General features: G+C 41.3%; 1 protein-coding gene across 2 annotated transcripts in view; it reads left to right on the plus strand.

Moving 5' to 3' along the window:
- Window positions 1-21698, plus strand: part of SHISA8 (shisa family member 8) — a 170731-nt gene extending 149033 nt beyond the window's left edge. The window contains exon 3 of one of the 2 annotated variants that reach the window (XM_072127056.1): window positions 20881-21698. In XM_072127056.1, the coding sequence (XP_071983157.1) occupies window positions 20881-21236 (356 nt within the window). In that variant the 3' untranslated portion in view covers window positions 21237-21698. The remainder of the gene's footprint in view (window positions 1-20880) is intronic. The other variant, XM_072127055.1, reaches the window with a different exon arrangement.
- The last annotated feature ends 401 nt before the right edge of the window (window positions 21699-22099 follow it).

Below are 22099 nucleotides of genomic sequence, written 5' to 3' on the forward strand. Positions count from 1 at the left end.
TATGACAGTTCCTGCTCTCCTCAGGTGTCCTGTCACCAAGAAGAAGTGGAGGAGGTGGAAGAAGAGGAGGCTGAAGAAGAAAGGAAGAGGGGCCTTAAGCGGGGGAGGGGGTATACGGCTGCATTCGCGATCCTCAGTACAGATTGCCAGTACACCCGTTCCCTTCCATGTGGCACGCCAACCCCCCGGCCTAGACTCACCTCTCCAACATTCCTGCTTCCCGTATAGGCTCACGTGGTCGCCTGTCCTAGCCTTAAATGGCCATCGTCCTCCTGATTGGTTCTGGCTAATCCGGGTTGTCCTCATAATCCAGCACCTCCCTTCCTGCTTTGCCAGATCTTCAGGATCATTTCCTGTTAAGTGAAAGCCCTATCTACTGTGCGCAATGGAACTTCCATGGTTTCCGGTACAAAGCTTCCCTAAGCTGTTCCAGAAGAGGCGTGTGTCCCCCAGCGTTCCCAGGCGCTCCTGTGTCCCCCAGCGTTCCCAGACGCTCCTGTGTCCCCCAGCGTTCCCAGACGCTCCTGTGTCCCCCAGCGTTCCCAGACGCTCCTGTGTCCCCCAGCGTTCCCAGACGCTCCTGTGTCTCCAGCGTTCCCAGACGCTCCTGTGTCTCCAGCGTTTCCAGACTCTCCTGTGTCTACGGCATTCCCAGATGCTCCCGGTGGCTCCTGTGTTCCCAGACGCCTCCAAGCCACCAGCTCTCCTCCATGGGCCAGTCCATTCCTGTCTGCCTGTGTAGTGTGCCAGCTTCTGCTTCCAAGCCATACTCCTGCTGTCACCCCCAGGCTCGGACTGTGGCCTGCATCGCTTCATGCTCCCTGTTACCTTGGCTGCCACTGCAGACCTGGTGGCACCCATGGAACGACCTGGTGGCACACCGCCACAGCGAGACCATCCAGCGTTGTGGCGGGCTCTGGTAAAGACCAGGTGCCACTTAGATTCCGGTCCCAGATGTCGGCTACTACCATCATCTCCCGTGGTGGTCCAGAGGGTCCACAGACTCTTCCCATAGAGACTCTGACAGTTCGTCCCTAAGCGAACAGTAACAAGAAGTATATTGAAAGGAAGTTTGTGGAACATTATACTACAAGGAAATAGTTGGAAGAACTGGAGCCCCGGTCAGAACTATTTTTTCATTATGTATAGCGGAGTATACAGGCCCATTTCCAACAACCACCACTCCAGGGGTTTAAAGGTACATTGTGTTTGCTAACTGTGTTAGAAGGCTAATGGATGTTAAGAAACCCCTTGAAAACCCTTGTTAAAGTATGCAAGCACAGCTGAAAACAGTTTGGCTGATTAAAGAAGCTATAATACGAACCTTCTTTTAACTGGTTGAGAATCTGGAGCATCACATTTGTTTGTTCTACGAAACTCTCACAACAGCCGTAAAAAGAGAACTTTCATGTAAAACCCGACAGTCTATTCTTAGAAATAGACCATTTCATGTGACAAATTGCCAAGAAACTGAAGATTTCCTACAGCTAGTGTACTACTCCCTTCGGTAGTGGCACAATCAGTGGCCTTCAGGGCAAAGAAAAAGGAATATCTGAGACTGGCTAATAAAAGGAAAAGATTAACATGGTTAAAGGAAAACTGACATTGGACAGAGGAAAATTGGAAAAAATTTTATGAACAGATGAATCTATGTTTCAGGTGTTTGATCCACTCTAAAGAACATTTGTGATATGCAGAACAACTGAAAAAAAATGCTGGAAGAGTGCCTGACAGAGGTAATGTGATGGAGGTGGGGGTAATGTGATGGTCTGGAATTGCTTTGGTGCTGGAAAAGTGGAGGATTTGTACAAGGTCCAAGGGATCTTGAATAAGGAAGGCTATCACTCCATTTTGCAATGTCATACCATACCTGTGGACAGCGCTTGATTGGAGCCAATTTCATCTTACAACAGGACAATGATGATTTGCACATTGTAATAGATGAATTTTGCCATTTTGAAAAATTCTAAAAAATTTAATAAAAAGTGATCAAAAGTTTGTACAGTCCTTAAAATGGTAGCAAAAATTTAAAAAGTTGCAAAAATGATCACAGCCCCAAGCTTCGTACACCGAAGTATGAAAAAATTGGTGCCAGACGCACTATGGCAAAAAGAAAAAAAAATTCTATACAGGTTTTAGGTTTTCATACATTTACAAAAATTAACTAAACCTATACATATTAGGTATCCCAATGATTGTACTGACCCAAAGAATAAAGTAGACAAGCCCACAAGAAGATGGTGCAAATGCATTTTTCACTGCATTTGGATTTTTTTTACCGCTTCCCAGTACACAACATGGAATATTTAATACCGTCACTATGAAGTGCAATTTATTACGCAGAAAACACGCCCTCACACAGCTCTACATGGAAAAATATAAAAGTTATGGATTTTTGAAGGAGGGGAGTCAAAAATGTAAACACACAAAAAAAAAAAAAAAAGGATCTGGTCGTTAAGGGGTTAAAACAAAAATGATGGAAGGGAAAAATAAAAAAACTAATGCTTTCTGTGACATTGGTATTAGCACACTTTACATTTAATTATTATAAAAAATTATTTTGACCTTGGTAATTCACAAATCCTCTATGATTAACTGTTGATGCCCATGTGGCATGAATTAGCTAATGAATGATAATTTCAGTGTTTAAAAAGCCCTGTTCCTTTGTTACAATGGTGAAGACATAGGAAGTGTCTGCAGACATCAGAAATACTAAGATTAGCAAACACAAGACTTCCAAAGAGTATAAGACCATCTCCAAAGATGTTGTTTCAACAGTGCACAATGTTATTAAGAAGTTTGCCAAGCCTGGAACCATAAAGAACCTCAATGGATGTGGACGGGGGAAAAAAGAAAGTTGACAAGGTTGGTACAAATGATAATAAACAGGAGCGCTGCTGGGTCAAAGGAATCAGGGCTTGTGCCCCGGATATTTTGGCCGGAGCCCCGAATCTCCCTGGGTCAGAAGGATATTTGTCCCTCTGCCCGGGCATACTCTCTCATCCTGATCTGTGTCCTCAGGACAGAGATCGTGATGAGAAGCTGCACAGTGCACATTGCTTTCCCTGCAGGAACTGTGATGCCACAATCGCATGACGCCGCCGCGTGGGGCCCGTCACAGGCGGAGCCGCGTGGGGCCCGTCACAGGCGGAGCCGCGTGGGGCCAAGGTTTGATCTCACATGAGTTTCCAGTGAAATGCATGTGATAGATAATGAGCACCTGATGTCTTGTATTTATTTAAATGCAAACGTGTGAACACAGCCTCACAGTTTTTCACAAGTGTGTTAGGGGCAGCAGCAGAATGACACTGTCAGGGTACGATCATGCGCTGCAGTTATAACTGCATCACAATCAGTTTTGAGGTGGTTTTAGGTGCAGTTTTGTTAATTTAACAAGTGAAAGACCTGATCTGAATGGGTGAATTTAAGTTTGAAGGGGAAACCTGTTCCACAAATGTTGTTCACTTGTTAAAATAACAAAACTGCACCTAAAACCACCTCAAAGCTTATTTCGATGCATTTGTAACTGCAACATGTACCAAAATCTGTAAAAAGGAAATCAAATCAGCCAACATACAAAATGAAAGACAGGTGGTTAAAGATAGCAAAGCAAATCCCACGAAATTTTTTTAAGTACATCAATGCAAATAAAATAAAAAAAAACAGTTTGGGCCCCTTTTTCTGAAAATGGGGCATCGGTGACTGGAGACCAAGAGAAGGCGGAGATACTTAAAGGGGTATTCCGGGAATTTGAACGTCTGACACAAAAACCCATGATGATATAAATAAATGAATACAACAATACTCAATGTCATTAGTCACAAAACGGACCTTAAATAATTAGATTTTATGATTTACAAAATGTATGGCCTCTCTAAAGTAGGTGGAGTTATCACTAAGATGGCCGCCACTGGAAACTACAAGTTCCATGATCCTTTAGTTCTCAGTAACTCCTCCTACCACTTATGCTCTGCTCCCAGTGATGATCTAACAGGTTTTCTTGCTCTGTTACCATAGTAATGATGTGTAACTGCCTTTTATCACAACACTGGCCATACTGGATGCACTGCAACCAACCGACAACAACCAAACGTAGTGGTGATCACAAGACCCTGCCCAGGCAGGTACAGGACATGTGATGTGGACATGTGACCAGCGGCCATCTTCTTTTCTGCGACGGACCGCGCGGAGGAAAATAACGGACTGATTAAAGGCCCAGTAGCATTTTAATTCTTCATTACAGTGCATGTCATCAACATTTTCTGCTAAGGGGAGCAAAATTTTAAATAACTAATTACACATTAGCTTATATGTTGAGTGCCCACTTGTATATGAATTATGCTGATTCCTGGAATACCCCTTTAATAGGTTTTTTAGCTCCGTTTATACGATAGAAGAAAGAACTTCTGACGTGGGTGGTGCTAGTGTAGGTCATGCATCCTGTAATATAATAGAATGGCTGAATGTAGACCTAAGCTTAATAAAATCAATGTGCACAAGGCTCCTAGACCAGATGGTTTACACCCCAGAGTTCTTAAAGAACTCAGTTCTGTTATTGCTGTACTGCTGTCTAAAATCTTCAGGGATTCCGAAATGTCTGGTTTGGTGCCAAGTGACTGGCGCAAGGCAAATGTGGTGCCAATATATAAAAAGGGCTCTAGAACTTCACCAGGCAATTACAGGCTTGTAAGCTTAACTTCCATTGTGGGAAAAATATCGGAAGGGTTAGTTAAAGACTATATACTGGAGTATGTGACATCAAATAGTATAATAAGTGAAGGTGCCACGAGGAGACATTAAAGAAAATGTAGGGGCACTGCTTGATGGCAAGATGAAGCGCTAGGTTAGCGCGAAACGATTCGTCCCTCCAACTCTCACTTTTTCCTGCTGTCAAATGTCTCTCCCTGTGAAACAGAGCATTTTTTAACAATATGAAATAAAAGAAAAAGAATTTTTAAAGAAAAACGGTGAGTGCCGACTATTTTTCTATCTTCCTTACGCGTTTCAGGATGATAAGTGACAGCCAGCATGGGTTTACTAAGAATAGTTGTCAAACTAACCGGATCTGCTTCTATGAAGAGGTGACCAGATGCCTGGATGGAGGAGCAGCTGTGGATATTGTATTCTTGGACTTTGCAAAGGCATTTGGCACTGTACCTCATAGACGCCTGATGGGTAAAATTAGGGCTATTGGTTTGGCAGAAATCATTTGCAATTGGATTGAGAACTAGCTGAAGGATCGTATCCAGAGAGTTGTGGTCAATGATTCCTGGTGTACCGCAGGTATCTGTGCTTGGCCCACTACTATTTAATATATTTATTCATGATATAGAGGTAGCAATTAAAAGCACTGTGTCTATTTTTGCAAATGACACCAAGCTATGTAGTGTAATACAATCTATGGAGGATGTTCATAGGCTGCAGGGGGACTTGGACAAACTGAATGTTTGGTCATCCACTTGACAAATGAGGTTTAAATGTGGATAAATGTAAGGTTATGCACCTGGGGGATAATAATCCAAAGGCAAAATATGTCCTTGGGGGAGTAAATCTGGGAGAGTCCCTTGTTGAGAAGGACCTGGGGGTACTAGTAGATCATAAATTGAATAACAGCATGCAATGTCAATCAGCTGCCTCTAAAGCCAGTAGGATCTTGTCAAGTATCAAAAGTAGTATGGACTCTCGTAATAGGGATGTAATATTACCACTGTACAAGGCATTGGTTCAGCCTCACCTGGAATATGCTGTCCAGTTCTGGGCACCGGTCCATAAAAAGGATGCCCTGGAGCTGGAGAGGGTTCAACATGGAGCCACAAAAATGATAAGGGGTATGGAGGGTCTCAGTTATGAGGAAAGATTAAAACAACTAGATTTATTTAGTCTGGAAAAGAGACGATTACGAGGGGACATGATTAATTTATATAAATATATGAATGGTCCATACAAAAAAAATATGGTGGTAAGTTGTTTCAGCTTAAATCAAATCAAAAGACGAGAGGGCACTGTCTCCGTGTGGAGAAATCAAGGTTTAATCACCAGAGGCGATGGGGCTTTTTTACTATGAGAACTGTAAATCTTGAAATAGCCTGCCTCAGGCTCTGGTCACAGCAGGGACAGCAGAGAGCTTCAAGAAGGTTCTAGATGCCTTTTTACACCTAAATAACATTGATGGCTACGTTATATAGAAATGTTTCCCCTAAATCCCTTCCTCATTGAATCCCTTCCCTTCCTTGGTTGAACTGGATGGACAAGTGTCTTTTTTCAACCATATAAACTAGGCTACTATGATAATATGATGATGTGAACGCACTTCGGAGAACCAAAATTGTGGGAAAATGAAGGACATAAGATGTCTGTGTGGTGAACTCCACAGGAAGGAGACATGGCCATGCCGGGCCTAAGAGTGGTGCCACATGGGGCATTTTGAACCAGTTTTTAGTCCGTTTTTTAAAACGCATCCGTTTCTGTCCATTTTTAATAAAGATAAACCCGGACAAAAATGGATACTTTTTCAAAAAATGCATGCATTTTTTTACGGACTGAAAACGCGTGACTAAAAATGGACTAAAAACGGGTTCAAAACGCCACGTGTGCCACCACCCTAATAGTGAAGTAGACATGTCACCAGCAGTAGCTACATGTAAGAAGTAGGGATTTCCCAGGTATAGACCCTCAGTAAAGTTGTTATTGGCACAACCAAATGTGAGGGGTTATGTTCAGGAGCGGGCATAACTGAAAGTCTGATACACATGCATTGGGGCCCGATGCCCCTGGCAACGCCCCTGATGGTAAATATACCACATCAAACATTCAAGATCTTTGCCAAAGAGCAGCCAAACCACAATGTTATATGGACAGACGAAATAAAAATAGAGATTTCTGGTAATGCAAAGCAACAGTTCATTTAGAGACATTGCAGTGAAGCTTTTAACCCCTTCATGACCACCCCTATGGATTTCTTCATTGGTTCCTAAGGGGCCTTAGGCTAGGCCGACAGGTTTCTCAGTTGGCCTAGATTAAGTTCTCCATGGGTCCCCTGTGCAGGCAATAGTGGTGACACAATTGTCATATGACAGCCAGGACCCTGCTCTAACAGTCTGGATCGGAATGAGTTTCGGTCTGGAGTGTTTAACTTAGATCTCACGGTCAATGTTGTGACTCCGGCATCTACATACCTGGTGAGGGAGGGGGACTCCTAATGAAGGTCCTCGGGTCTGTCCGGGGAAAAGCCTGCTAAATCCAGTTTCTGGCAGGACCGAGCAGTCTTCCTGTCAGCCTCTGCAAGTGCATAGGTTGACACTTCTAATGCACTCTAATACATAGTGATTGCAGTGTACTAGTATGAATTCGTGATCAGATGATCACTTGTTCATGCAGCATTGCAGTAAAAGTAAAAAAAAAAACAACTAAAAATATATGCTGAATATTGCAGCAAAGACTAACCAGTAACACCCGCGATCGATGCTTGCACATGGGCGCCGCCATGTTGGCGACTATCGTTGCTCCCCGTGACAACATTGGGGAGCGGTAATCGGTTGCCATGGAAGCCTGAGGTCTTCCGAAGACTTGAGGTTGTCTCGATTTAACCCATTCATTACAATGTGCGACAATCCACATATACTGCCATAATGTAGTATGGCAGTATATTGTAGGATCGATCAGACAACCCTAGGAAGCCTGAAAAATGATAAAAATAAAAAAATTATAATAAAAAAACAAAAATTCAAATCACTTCCCTTTCCCTAGAACTGATACAAATAAACAGTAAAAATCATGAACACATTAGGTATCACAGCATCCAAAAATGTCTGATCTTTCAAAATATAATAATGGTTTTTCACTGCGTTTAGACCCATAATGGAAAATAGCGCCCCAAAGTCGAAAATGGCACAGTTTTGCCATTTTGAAAAATATAAAAAATTCAATAAAAAGTGATCAAAAGGTTGTATAGTCCTAAAACTTAATCAAAAGTTGCACAAAATGACACCTCCCACCAGGTGCGTCGCTATGTCAAAAGATCCGGGGCTCGTGCCCCGGATCTTTTGGCCAGTGCCCCGAAACTCCTCGAGTCAGCAGATCATCTGCCCCGCTGCCCGGGAGATTCCTTCCTTCTCTCATCAAGATCTGTGTCTGAGGACACGGATCGTGAAGAGAAGGAGTGCAGGCGCTGCTTTCCCCTGCAAGGACCTAGCCTCTGGGAGTTCCGGAGGCTGAAGGACCTGTGATGATGTCATGATCACATGACCTGCAGGGGAAAGCAGTGCACAGAGAGAGAGAGCTGCATCAGTGAGGTGAGAAACATGATAGGGACTAGGGAAGGGGGAGAACATTGTGGGGCACATTATTTACTGGGGGGACTGTGTGAGGCACATTACTTAGTGGGGGGGGGGCTGTGTGAGGCACATTACTTACTGGGGGGCTGTGTGGGGCACATTACTTACTGGGGGCTGTGTGAGGACATTACTGGGGGGCTGTGTGGGGCACATTACTTACTGGGGGCTGTGTGAGGACATTACTGGGGGGCTGTGTGGGGCACATTACTTACTGGGGGGCTGTGTGGGCACATTACTTTTTGGGGGGGCTGTGTGGGCACATTATTTATGTGGGGGGCTGTGTGGGCACATTACTTATTGGGGGGCTGTGTGAGGACATTACTTACGGGGGGATATGTGGTGGACATTACTGGGGGGCTGTGTGGGCACATTACTTACTGGGGGGGCTGTGTGGGCACATTACTTACTGGGGGGCTGTGTGGGCACATTACTTACTGGGGGGCTGTGTGGGCACATTACTTACTGGGGGGCTGTGTGGGCACATTACTTACTGGGGGGCTGTGTGGGCACATTACTTACTGGGGGGCTGTGTGGGCACATTACTTACTGGGGGGCTGTGTGGGCACATTACTTACTGGGGGGCTGTGTGAGGACATTACTTACTGGGGTGCTGTGTGGGCACATTACGTGCTGGGGGGCTGTGTGAGGACATTACTTACTGGGTGGCTGTGTGAGGACATTACTTACTGGGTGGCTGTGTGAGGACATTACTTACTGGGGGGGGCTGTGTGAGGACATTACTTACTGGGGGGGCTGTGTGAGGACATTACTTACTGGGGGGGCTGTGTGAGGACATTACTTACTGGGGGGCTGTGTGGGGCACATTACTTACTGGGGGGCTGTGTGGGGCACATTACTTACTGGGGGTGCTGTGTGAGGACATTTCTTGGAGCGTGTTCACATATGGCACTAGGACAGGCCTTGGTTTGATCACATATATTTTCCAGTAATACGCATGTGATGGGTAACATGCACCTGGTTTTGTTTAAATGCAAGACAAAGTATGAGCGCTGCCTTTCAGTATTTGGGGAGATTGTTAGGGGTGGCAGCAGGATAACGCTGTCAGGGAACCAAGATGTAGGAACAATGAGGAACATAAGATGTGGTGATGCCAAATGGAGAAGATATAGGATACGTCACCTACAGGCACTGGATGTAACAAGTAGGGATTTCTCCTTTCTTCTCTGTAGCTGTATATGCCAGAAGTAACCTTGTAATTGGCACAACGACATGTGAGGGCGTTATGTACAGGAGGGGGCATTACTGAAAGTGCAATACACATGCATTGGGGCCCGTGCCCCGAATCTTTTACCACCCTAGCAACGCCCCTGCCTCCCATAGCTTCATATACTGAAGTTTGAAAAAGTTATTAGTTCCACAAGATGGCAAAATCAAATTTGAAACCAATATGAAAACCTATACAAATTTGGTATTCCCTTGATCGTACCGACAGAAAAGTATACATGTCGTTTGGGATGCACAGTAAAAGCCGTAAAATCCAAGCCCACAAGAAAACAACGCAAATGTTTTTTTTTTTTTTTTTTTACTATTTAGGACTATACAACCTTTTGATCACTTTTTATTGAATTTTTATATTTTCAAAATGGCAAAACAGTGCCATTTTCGACTTTGGGCGCTATTTTCCATTACGGGTTTAAACGCCGTGAAAAACCATTATTATATTCTGATAGATCAGGCATTTTTGGATGAGGTGATACCTAATGTGTTTATGATTTGGAAATGAAAAAACAAAAAAAGGGCCAGGTCGTTAAGGGGTTAAAGTATGTGTAGCGATAATACACGTCACTCTAGGAGAGTAGTTTTTCGGGTGCTCGAGTAGGCTACTAAACCATCGACAATTTTCTCAAAAAGAATACTTGGCACTCCTTGTTCGTTTTCATTTGAACATGAAAATTTTTTTTATTTATTACAAGTGGAGGTTTAGAATGGCAATCCAATTCAAAAATGCAACGTTTCGGTCTACGCAGAGACCTGCATCAGGCACGGATTGCATGGTATATTGAGAAAGAGACAGGTGGATAGATGTGCGGTGCTATGACCGCTAGAGCGCTGGGAAGTGTAGCAGCGGACACATCCGCTCAGGACCACGAAACATCTTAATAAACCCTGGCTGCAGTGGATTTTTCACTCACTACTACATACTTCTTGTTTACGTGGAGTTATAATCTCAGAGCAGTAGTCTGTGAGTTGGATACCCTCCAGAGTGTCCCAGAGGGTAGATTCAATCAGTCCAGGCAGAAATAAAAATGTAAGGAATATGTACTGCTGGGTTTGTATGTCTGCTGGTTTTATGCTATGGGTGCTTCTCCAAGACTCCCTCAGTAGCCCCTGCTGGCTGCACTCCTTGCTGAAATGAGCTGGTGTCACCTATGGCATATTCGCCACCCTACAACATCGAAGTTCACTTGTCATACATCTGGGAGACCCACTATCTCAAATCGATTTTATATGTGACAATCCTAGTGCCAACTATGACCTTTACTCCATCACCCATCTCCCTAGAGCACTTTCTGATCACTCACCAATACTAGTTGAAATTAGGAATGTTGAGCCCCACCATTCCACTGTGGGTTTTCTAAAAGATTAACCTGTTCTGGCTGTCTTTGATTTCAATTGTGGGTATCATCCCTCCCATGCTTCAGGCTTTTATTACTTCTAGATTCTCAGCCCTTTCCACTCTTCATCAATGGGATGCCCTTAAGGCAGTGATGGCGAACCGTTTGGAGACAGAGTGCCAAAACTACAACCAAAATCCACTTATTTAACGTGAAGTGCCAACATGGCATTTTAAGCAGTCACTTATTGCTACCTGTTCTTCCACGTCTTACAATCGTATTGGCCCCTACAGTTGAAAAAAGGAGGACAAATTCAGACTATCTTCTCTCCAGGGTCTCTCTGTAGAGGAAGAATGGTGGGAGGACCTCCAAAGATATTGCAGTTCTGTCGACACCTTCTCACTTTTCCCTCAGTTCCAAACAGCCAATGAAGTGTTGTTAAAATGGCACTGGGAGAAGCAGTTTCGGCAAAATTAATGTTTCTATAATGAAAAGTTATACATTTTTCCAATAAACTTTCTTTATCAATTCCTCACAATTTTCTTGATCTCTGCTTGATGTCAGTGGACATAAATCTGACCATGGTTACACAGGTGCACAAAACATTAGCATCAGAGAGTAAATCAGAGCTGTGGGTTATAATGAGCCGTGCACCTGTGATCATGGTCAGATTTATGTCCACTGGAAATAAACAATTAAGCTTCCTTGACTGCAAGCAGAGATCTGGAAAACAATGAGGAACTGATACAGAAAGTATATTGGGAAATTGTATATATCTTTTCATTACATAAACAGCCTGGGACGGCAGGATGATTTGGTGGATTTGTTCCTATTTGGTGAACTCTGTGCCGGGGTGATGGTCTGAGTGCCCGCACCTGTGCCATAGGTTCGCCACCAATGCCTTAAGGCGTTTTTAAGAGGTCGTCTTCAATCCGCGACTAGCAGGTCAAGAAAATAACTGCCCAACAAGAATCTAAACTTTCTGCTTGTACGTAATAAGTAGAAGCCTCATTCATTGCCCACCCCTTGGAGGACAACAGGGCAGCGTGGTTATCGGCTGGTAGAGAATATTTACATTGTCTACATAATAAGTAGAAAAGGGGGACCTTTTCTGCACAGCAAAGGTAAATCGAGCTGGGCAACCAGTCAAGCTCTTTGTGTGCACATTTAATCCATAATAATAATGCCTCTCCTGTGGTCCTGAAAATTAGATCATCCGAGCGCACTGTTCATGTTGACAACAGTGATATCCTCTAGATATTTACTTTATTTTATTAGTTGCTCTATAGTTCAGGCTATAATAAATAAGCCTGGGAAATTGATGCATGCCTGGCTGATCTATCTTTCCCCATCTTTACCCCTTCCCAACGTGAAAGTCTAGACGCCCCCTTTACACTAGATGGACTCCAAGAGGGCCTCAATGGCATGGGCAAAGGGAAAGCAGTTAGTCCATATGGGTTTCTTGTGGAATTCGCAATACCAGAAAACACTTCTACCTGCCCTGCTGAAATCACTACAGAACAATAGTTCTAAATCTGCAACAGGGGAATGACCCTTTATGGTGTGCGACCTACCGACCCATATCTCTCCTAAATTCTGACTACAAGCTGCTCGGGCTCCATACCTTGGATTATTTGAGTAGGGCGAAGATTATAATGCAGGTGCTGCTGCTACCCCTTACACTGCCCCCCTCCCCCAAATATTGCAATAGGACTTTATAGAGAGTACAACACAAATACTATAAAATGCTCTAAAATGTACCCTTTTCTAGGCTGTAGTGTAAAATGGCCTTTTTTTGATCCATCACTTTAAAATTACCTCTTATTGTGGGCCCCCACATTTTGTAATAACCCCACACAGTATATGGCTCTGATACCCTATATTGCCTGCAAACTCAATATGGTGCTCACAACGCATGTCTTATTATGACCCCCTCATTGCCGATCTCACACTTAATAATACCACCAACAACATTTATATTCTCATATATTCTCATATATGGTATTTGTGATATTTCCACAGGACCAGAAGAAGGCCCTGCACATATCTTTAAATAAAGAGCCTCCGCTGCCCCCTTCTTGCAGCCAAGCAGAATGAAGAGTCTTTGGGAGCAACAAAAATACAAGCGTATGAATTTCAGTATTCAGCACAGAACCTAAATTTCCCACAGACTCACATACAAAATGGCCAAGCCTGTATGGCAGCTCACCATTAACCTGCTGTAGGAAGGTGGCAAGTACAACCTCATTTCTGTGATAGGCATCCCACACCTGTAAAGTATTTACGACTCATCCTTTGGTTAAATCATAAATATTATACATAAAAACACACCCTCAATAAAGTCTCCTTAACCTAATTCCCCCTCAATGTATAATTAAAAAAATAATGCTCACCTCTCTTCCTTCCTAAAGCATCTTCTTGGTCTGCAGGACAAGGTGTCATAACGCCACTACATCACACTGCCTGCTCAAATCTACTGACCCCTGCTTATCTCCTGCTCACATCTACTGACCCCTGCTCACCACCTGCTTAAATCTACCCACTCCTGCAGTCCTCACACCTTCTGTTTACACCTCCTTCCCTTTGCTCACACTTAATAACCCCTGATTACTCCTTATATTTCCAGACCCCTGCTCACACCTTACTTACATCTTCTGAGCTCTGCTTACACTTCACTCATTTTCAAGCTTTCTCTTGCCTTCTACAAAGCTCCGCCCACTACTTCAAGTCTCGTTGACTTCTTTCCCCCATTCCTTCAGGGATGTAGTTCCATCTTTTGAGCTGTTCCCTGCTCACTCAGACTCTGATGTGGGGGCGAGGCCAGCTGCAGTTCCTCCTCTCGCCTCATCACCAAACACAGAAGTTGCAGCAGGGTGCAGTGTAGTGGAGACCCTGCTGTTTAGTGGTGCTCAGAGCTGACGGCTCCATGCTCCACTACAGTACTTTTTTTGGGTCCTAGCGACATTCGGGGCCGTGGCAGAAAGAGCCAAGGCCCATGTCCCAGATCTTTTGACCTAGCTACGCTCCTGCCCAGCACTAAAGACTATCAGTGAAATCCACAATACTGTCTAGGACTAATGGCTATTAGTGAATTCCAAAACAACATCCAGGTATGATCGGAATTAATATTTAAGACAGCGTACAGTCAGTAATTGCATTATAAGAGAACGGATCACAATTTTGTATTGTGGTTAATAAATCCATCTATTGTGAGAATCTGACAGTACTATGTAGTGTTTGTTTGGAAGACTACTATAATAACAACAGGTGACTAAGTGATAAAACACCAATGATGACAAACAGTATATGAGAGTACAGAATACATCTGTGATAATAGCACTATTTCGTTTAATAAGTAATACTATCAATGTATTCCCACTTATAATTATCAGTAAATACTCCCCAATAGGGTTGCTCAAAATATCACCCAAATCCAATCAAGCTATCTTCAAATTCTCTTTTCGTCACGTGCACATTTTGTTCTGCTTTTTTTTAAAAAATATATACATAAAAAATAAACTGGTTGAAGACAGAGGATTACCCAGTTCTTGCAGCATTTAGAGGATCTGTATCGCCTTGCAGTTAAAGTGTCACCTTGTGTAAAACACAATGTGATAGAACAGTGGTGAAAGCCATCACAGATGGCTGATGGTCAGGGACATGCTCCCAAGACCTCTCACAGCCGTCCCTGGACAGTGTTTGCTGTGATTGGAGAGTTAAATCTGAAGTGATCTATACATTAACCCTTTATGTTTCCCAGTTAACCCCTTCTGGCAGTTGTTACCTGCAAACTGCTTCAAATTTTTTACTATAAAACACATAAAGGGTTGACAAACAACCTAAAAGCTGTTTTGCATAACTTAATTGGGTAGTTTGACAGAATGGGGAGATTTATGGAGGTTTCTAATTTATAAGCCTTTTCAAATCTTTTTGAAACTCTATATCATAGTATCATAGTATATAAGGCTGGAAAAAGACACAAGTCCATCAAGTCCAACCTTTAAGAATTAAATAAATGTTTTATCCCCATAACCCGTGATATTTTTTCTCTGCAAAAAGGCATCCAGGCCTCTCTTGAACATGTACATAGAGTCCGCCATAACAACCTCCTGCGGCAGAGAGTTCCATAGTCTCACTGCTCGTACAGTAAAGAACCTTTGTCTATGTTGATGGTAGAATCGCATCTCCTCTAGGCGCAGAGGATGCCCCCTTGTCCTGGTCACAGGCCTAGATATAAAAAGATCTTTGGAGAGATCCTTGTACTGTCCGTTCAGGTATTTGTACATTGTAATGAGGTCTCCCCTCAGTCGTCTTTTTTCTAAACTGAATAATCCCAAATTTGCACCCGTTCCAGCTCTACTACATCCTTTTTATACACTGTTGCCCAAAACTGTACACAATATTCCATGTCTGGTCTGACCAGGGATTTGTATAAGGGCAAAACTATGTCTTTATCATGAGAATCTATTCCTTTCTTGATATATCCCATAATTTTATTTGCTTTAGCAGTAGCCGCCTGGCTCTGGTCACTAAAATTAAGTTTACCATCCACCAATACCCCCAAGTCCTTTTCAGCTCCAGTTTTACCAAGTAATTGACCGTTTAGAACATAATTATACTTTTTGTTTCCATGGCCCAAGTGCATAACTTTACATTTATCTACATTAAACCTCATCAACCATTTCTCTGCCCACTCCTCAAGCTTCCACAAATCCCTCTGTAATGCTAAACTATCGACCTCAGTATTTATTACTTTACACAGCTTAGTATCATCTGCAAATATTGAAACTTGACTGTGTAAACCCACTACAAGGTCATTAATAAAAATATTAAAAAGAAGTGGCCCCAATACTGACCCCTGTGGCACTCCACTGGTAACGTCAACCCAATCTGAGAATGTGCCATTAATGACGACCCTCTGTTTTCTATCACTAAGCCAATTACTTACCCAAATACACAGATTTTCTCCTATTCCCAGCAGTCTCATTTTATATACCAACCTTTTATGTGGCACGGTGTCAAATGCCTTTGAAAAGTCCAGATATACAACATTCACAGCATCCCCCAGATCCAGTCTTGAACTTACCTCCTCGTAGAAACCAATCAGATTAGTCTGACAGGACCGATCTCTCATAAACCCATGCTGACGCTGGGTTATAAGGTTGTGCACAGTGAGATACTCGAGGACAGAATCTCTAACAAACCCCTCAAATATTTTCCCCACCACAGAAGTTAGACTCACGGGTCTGTAGTTTCCAGGATCGCTATTTGATCCTTTTTTGTATATTGGTACCACATTTGCTATGCGCCAGTCCTGTGGAACATAACCAGTCCTCAGTGAATCTTCAAATATTAAAAATAACGGTCTGTCTATCACGGTACATAGTTCATGCAGAACCCGGGGGGTGTATGCCATCTGGCCCCGGTGATTTATCTATCTTAATGGTTGCGAGGCGGCGCCGTACCTCTTCCTGGGTTCAGTAGATTGGCCCTTTCCTCATCTCCTTCCACCATGACCCCCATGTTATTTCTAAGGGGACCCACACTCTCTGTTTTTAGTTTCTTATCATTTATATACTTGAAAAATAATTTGGGATTATTTTTGCTCTCCCTGGCAATTTTTCTATCAGTCTATTTTTGCAGCCTTTATCTGTTTTTTACAGGATTTGTCTCTCTATAATCCTGTAATGCCTCATCGCTACCTTCACGTTTTAGCACCTTAACCGCCTTATCTTTCTCGCTTATTGCTTTCCTTACAAGACTAGTTAGCCACATTGGCTTTTTCTTGTTCTTCTTATGCTTTTTCCCATAAGGTATGTGTTTCTCACAGGACTTTTTCAGAATATATGAGAAAAAGTCCCTTTTTTTGGGGGGGGGGGGCTTTTGTATTTGAGAATATTATCCCAGTCTATGCCTTTAAGGTCTTCCCTTAGTTGCTGAAAATTTGCCCTCCTGAAGTTTAGAGTGTTGGTTGCCCCTTCCCTAACGTTCTTAGTAAAGCGTAATACAAAGTCAATGATATTATGATCACTATTCCCCAGGTTCCCCCCAACCTGTAGTTTTTATACCCTATCAGGTCTGTTGGTTAGGATAAGGTCCAGCAGTGCCCCCCCTCTTGTTGGCTCCAGGACTATTTGCGACAGGTAATTGTCTTTTGTTGTTGACAAGATACTGCTGCCTTTGAAGGACCTGCATGTTTCTGCCCCCCAGTCAATATCTGGGTAATTGAAGTCCCCCACGATAAGTACTTCACCATGCTTTGAAGCCGCATCCATTTCACTTATCAGCATTTCCTCTGCTGCCTCCAATATATTTGGAGCCTTATAACAAACCCCTAGTAATATTTTATTATTCTTTTTCCCTCTCCTTATCTCCACCCATAGGGACTGCACATTTGCATTTGCGTTACTGATGTCATCTCGCAAGACAGGCTTGAGGCAAGAATTCACATATAAACAAACCCCTCCCCCTTTTTTATTTATACGATCCTTTCTAAAAAGACTATAACCATCTATAATATATATCTACTGTCCAGCCATGTCTCGCTGATTCCCACTATATCATATTTCCGCTCCAACATCAAGAGTTCCAGTTCCTCCATTGTTTGTGAGGCTTCTGGCATTTGTGTACATGCACTTTATATGGTTTTCACTGTCCGTATTCTTTTTGTTCTTATTTCCCAATCTCATTCCAGCCCCCCTTCCTCTCCCATTGACTATGACTCTTCCCAGCTCTCTATCTACACTGTCTATTTGCCCTGCACAAGTGTATATGTAAAATGTTCCTGAACATTTCAAAATGTACTATCAAATTTGTTAACCTTCTAACATACTAAAATAATAAAAGGAAGTTTAAAAAAATTATACCAGCATAAACAGGAACATATGATAACTGTTATTTAGTAGCGAATTTGGATGCCTCCACTATTTGTCAGCAATGCTAAATATTTCAAACATAAAAAAGCACTAATATTTTAAAATTCTCTCAAAATCATTTGGATATGTTGAAGCATTCAAAACTTATTACCACATAAAGTGATGAATGTAAGGTTTGGAAAATGTGGCTCTGTCCTTAAGGTGTTAATAACAGTTAAATTTTAGAATTGAACCTAAGGCATTAACCAGTCATATGTGGGTGGGCTGTATTAAGCAACCCTTTTTGTGAAAAAATGCTTGCTTGATTAGTGCTTAGGTCTAGTCCCACTTTGTTATACAATTATGTTTGTAGATGATATCAAGCTGTGTAGTGTGATACAGTCTATGGAGCATGTTCATAGGCTGCAGAGCGACTGGAACAAACTGAGTGTTTGGGCATTCACTTGGCAAATGAGGTTCAATGTGGATAAATGTAAGGAATATTCACCTGGGTTCTAACCCGTTTCCCTGAAAATAAGACACCCCCGAAAATAAGACCTAGAGCAATTTTTTTTTCCAAGCTTGGAAATATAAGGCCTCCCGTGAAAATGAAACATACTGTCATTCATTTCTACAACGCCCCCAACGCCATACTAAAGCATTAGTAGATCATTTAAATACTACAAGAGGTTGTGACATGGGTGCAGAATTCATGGGATAAAATCACCGACTGTGGCATTGCAAATGCTACTAGTAGCTGCCGAACAAGAAGGGGTCATTGAAGCCAAGTGCTAATTATGAGAGATTGGGCCCAATGATTCAACTAGAATCGGAGTCACAACAAATTCAGCATGAAATTCAGAGTTTGCAGAGTTAGAAGGATGTTTTTGACACAATGGTCCTTAAATAAGGACCTTTTGTACATAAATATCTGGATTGAAAATGTACCAGAGATTGTTGTACATGGACAGAGAATAACAAGACTTTCTTGATGGAATTCATGAGTATACGCTGATTAATGTGATGGAAGGATATGAAGAATTGTGGATTAGTTTTTTATTGACAGGATATTAAGAATTGTGGATTTTTTTTGTTCAACAAGAATTGTGAATTCTTGTTCATGCTGCTCACTTTCTACGGAGTGTATGCCTTTTTCGGGGATTACACGGCTTGCACAGGTATTTAACCCCTTAACGCTGAAGCCACTTTTCACCTTCCTGACACGGCCCATTTTTTCAAATCTGCCCTGTGTCACTATAAATGGTTATAACTTCGAAACGCTTTAACATATCCAAGTGATTTTAAAATAGTTTTCTCGTGACACTTTGTACTTCATGTTAGTTGAAAAATTTTGGTGTTATGTTTAGCATTTATTTATGAGAAAATCACATATTTGGTGAAAATTTGGAAAAATTCTTGATTTTCGAACTTCAAAATGTTCTACTTTTTCCATACATAGTCATAACCGCAAAAAATGTAATAACTAACATTCACTAAATGTCTTCTTTATGTGGACATGGTTTTTTTATGCATACTTTTATTTTTGTAGGATGTTATGGGCCTTTGAATGTTAGGTGCGATTTTTCACATTTTCATAAAAAGTGCAAAATCCAGCTATTGAGGGACCTGCTCAGGTTTCAAATCACTTTGAGAGGCCTAAATAAAAGTAAAACCCCATAAATTACCCCATTATAGAAACTACACCACTCAATGTACGTAAAACAATTTTTATGAAGTTTGTTAACCCTTTAATTGTTTTACAGGGGTTAAAAAACAAAATCGGATACAATTTTGAAAGTAAACTTTTTTGGCTAAATGAATGTGTTTTTCAAAAAATGTACAAATTCTCAGTGGATAAAATACCAAAACGCTCCACAAAATTTGATACCCAATCCCTCCCGTGTATAACAATACCTCATATGTGGTGGTAACCTGCAGTACGGGCACACGCCAGGGCATCGAAGGGAGCTGCGCCATTCAGAACAGATAATGCATTGTCACTTTTTATTGGCTATACAATCTTTATTTTTTTGGCAATTTGGACATATTAGGGGCTTATTTTTTGCGACATGAGATGCACTTTACAAATAATTCATTTTAGTGGGTCATTAGCTTATTGATGAGATTTTATTAACTCTTGAATGTATGGGTGAAAAGAAAATTGTCAATTTTGGTTTACTTTTTTTTCGTATATTTTGGGGGTCGTACACCGTTCACTAAAAATAATATATTATCTTTATTCTATAGGTGATTACGATTATGGTGATACCTCATTTATACAGTTTTTCATTTATTTTTACAATTTTACTGGATTAAAACTAATATAGAGGAAATCTCATTTGTTTTTGCATCGCCATCTTTTCGGAGACGTAACTTTAATAGTTTTTGGTTGACAGAGCTAGTTTTGGGCTTATTTTTTACGAGTTGAGTTGTTCTTTTCAGTGGTACCATTTTGGCGCACATAACTTTGATCACTTTTTAGAACATTTTTGTGTAGAGATTTTATGAAAAATGTAAATTTTTGGCGTGTTGTACGTGTTTTGTTTTTACAGCGTTCACCGAGCGGGTCCAAAAATGTTTCTGAGTTATTGTACAGATTGTTACGGATGCTGCGATACCAAATATGTGGGGTTTTTTGGCGATTGTGTTTTTTTCACTTTATTGCATGTGTATAGGGAATATTTGTGTTTAGGGGACTAACTTTATTTAATTAATTCTTTGTATTAAAAAATGATTTTATGTAGTGTTTTTAACATTTTTTATTAACTTTTACAGGCTAGCTTGAACAAGTGATCCACTGATCACTTGTTCAAGCTCTTCTTCACATTACACAGTGTAATACAGATGACCCTGCCCCCCACCAGAGTCACTGTAAGAACAGTGAATGTGTGAATAGTTATATAATATAGAATTATGTTCTCTTCCTTTTCCAAACCCTTTCTTTTTATTCATTGGTTGAACTTGATGGACATATTTATTTCTTCAACTGTACTAACTATATAACAATGACCTTGGTTATGAAATTAAACAATATTGAAAAAATTAGATGACGTAATGAAATGTACTTTTCTCTAAAATATGCTTTCTACAATGAATTGTCTTTATTTTTATTTACAGAAAATCCATGTGAGGACTTTTACAAGAGATTTCCAGTGGTGGATGTTGCTGAAAGTACTCCATGTTATCAACCTAATGTGTTGATTGCTCAGGATAGTGCTCCTATACCAGACAATTGCCCTCAGATACCAACTAAAACAAATCACAAGATAAAGGTCTCTAAAACCAACACTCATCCTTTAGCAGGGGCAACATTTCAAAGATGGGACCCAAATCATCATGACATGCGAAGACAAGTTTATGCTAACAAAAGACAATACAGTATTGAAAAGCTTCCAGAATTATTAAGCCATCAGAGTCACTATACCAATATTCCCCAACGGCACTGCAACAGCAAGACAGAGGTGACGGTTTGAAAACTGTTATGTAATTACACCTCATTACTAAAAAAAAGAAACATGTGAATGCCAATTATAGCTCTATTGTCGCTATCTTTATTAAATACATGTTTGTGAGAAACGTTAAAGAGGTTTTTGAAGTATTCAACTAAAGGCAATAATAAAGTCAACCTACATAATCTTAAATTTCAGAGATGGGCATATTTATTCAAGTCTGCTTTTTTACATTTGCTATTATTACTGTTCTAATTTAGCAGTTTTCAGACTTATTTGTACGAAACAAATCTGGTTGTTAAAAAAAGATCATGGACCATTTCTAATGCTAAGCTGCATAATGACAACATAGTTTTCGCCAAATATAATATAATATTATATATATTATTATTATTAATATTATATATTTCTAAAAACAAACTGTCTGTACATGTAACTGTCTCTGTACATGTACAAACTGTATCCATATCTCTAGAAGCTTGCAATGCAATAGCCTTTGTATTTTATTTTTCCCCACAAATAGCCATTAAAAGTGGAAAGCCATTAATAACCATATCATCTAAAATTATTTGCCAGTGAGGCACTGTACCTTAACTCATTTGCATATTATAAAAAATGCTGTGACACAAGTCAACTACTGAAGAGAAGAGTCAAGTTTACTCCATGCTGCCAGTGAAACACACCTACTTTTGACTGACAGTTCAGTCTCCCTTCAAATCTCAACCTGAGCAGACAGGAAGTTCTTTTCCGTATCCTTACCCGAATGCGGTCACTTGGGGGGGGGGGGAATGAATGTTTATTATGTCTGTTCTTGATTAGAGGTTCATTTTTACACCATTCAGATCATTATAAAGAATAACGTAGTTCAGCGGTCATAACAGATACAA

The sequence above is a fragment of the Engystomops pustulosus genome, chromosome 10, assembly GCF_040894005.1.
Source record: "Engystomops pustulosus chromosome 10, aEngPut4.maternal, whole genome shotgun sequence".
Lineage (NCBI taxonomy): Eukaryota > Metazoa > Chordata > Amphibia > Anura > Leptodactylidae > Engystomops > Engystomops pustulosus.